At 39.1% G+C, this 1,071-nt stretch overlaps 1 protein-coding gene across 1 annotated transcript; it reads left to right on the forward strand.

Annotated features, from left to right (window-relative positions):
- Positions 1-84: 84 nt before the first annotated feature.
- Positions 85-1,033, forward strand: LOC111403049 (peroxidase 4-like; the record flags this gene model as incomplete). The annotated part of the gene is made up of 2 exons (XM_023031398.1): positions 85-256; positions 414-1,033. Coding segments are annotated over 2 exons (567 nt in total), but the record flags the coding sequence as incomplete, so codon positions are not given.
- Between the last annotated feature and the right edge of the window lie 38 nt (positions 1,034-1,071).

Consider the following 1,071-nt stretch of genomic DNA (forward strand, 5'->3'; position numbering starts at 1 on the left):
TCGAATCATAAAAGCATTTGTATCAATCTCCAGATTATGGAACATTTATGTTCGAATAACAATATATAGTATGTCTGATCCTAATTGCAGCTTGGAGGGCCTAATTGGAACGTAAAACTTGGAAGAAGAGATGCAAGAACAGCTAGCCGGTCTGCTGCAAACAATGGCATCCCCCCTCCAACTTCAAATCTTAATGCTCTTACTTCAAGATTCGGTGCTCTTGGACTTTCCACCAAGGACCTCGTTGCTCTATCTGGTCTCTTCTCTTTACCAACCATTTTCTCACCTTTATTAATCTCCCTATATATTCAAGCTTTTAGACGATACCATTTATTTATAAATATTGTGCAAGCACGCACCAAATAGTATGTGCACAAACATAACTCGATATATGCTTTTTGCAAATCCTGCAGGTTCTCATACAATTGGACAAGCAAGATGCACCAGCTTTAGGGCTCGCATATACAATGAAACGAACTTGGATGCTTCGTTTGCACGTACTAGGCAAGGAAACTGTCCAAGAGCCAGTGGTTCCGGGGACAACAATTTGGCACCTTTGGATCTCCAGACTCCAACCAATTTTGACAACAATTATTTCAAGAACGTTGTGAATCAGAGGGGACTCCTCCACTCCGATCAACAGCTTTTTTTAAGCGGTGGATCCACCAATTCATTCGTCTCAACATATGCCAACAATCCACAAACCTTCAACTCTGATTTTGTCTCCGCCATGATCAAAATGGGGGATATTAGTCCACTCACGGGATCAAAGGGAGAGATAAGGAAGAACTGCAGAAGGATTAATTAATGAGAGAGAATTCAGTTTTGTCTTTGGCTCGAAAAATTGTGCTATTCTAAGATATTACAAAAGTTTTTGTTTGAGTTGGGCCCTCGGGTGCATTTTTAGTTAGCTCTAGATTCTTATTTTTATGTGAAGATGTGTGACCATTTCAGTAGAGTGCTTTTGTATTAAGTTCGTGAATGAACTTCATCCTTTGATGTTTTGAATAAAAGACACAATTATATTTTCTCATGCTTCGACCTTTCAAGAGTACTTGAACAATAATGTAA

Source organism: Olea europaea, chromosome 11 (assembly GCF_002742605.1).
Source record: "Olea europaea var. sylvestris chromosome 11, O_europaea_v1, whole genome shotgun sequence".
NCBI lineage: Eukaryota > Viridiplantae > Streptophyta > Magnoliopsida > Lamiales > Oleaceae > Olea > Olea europaea.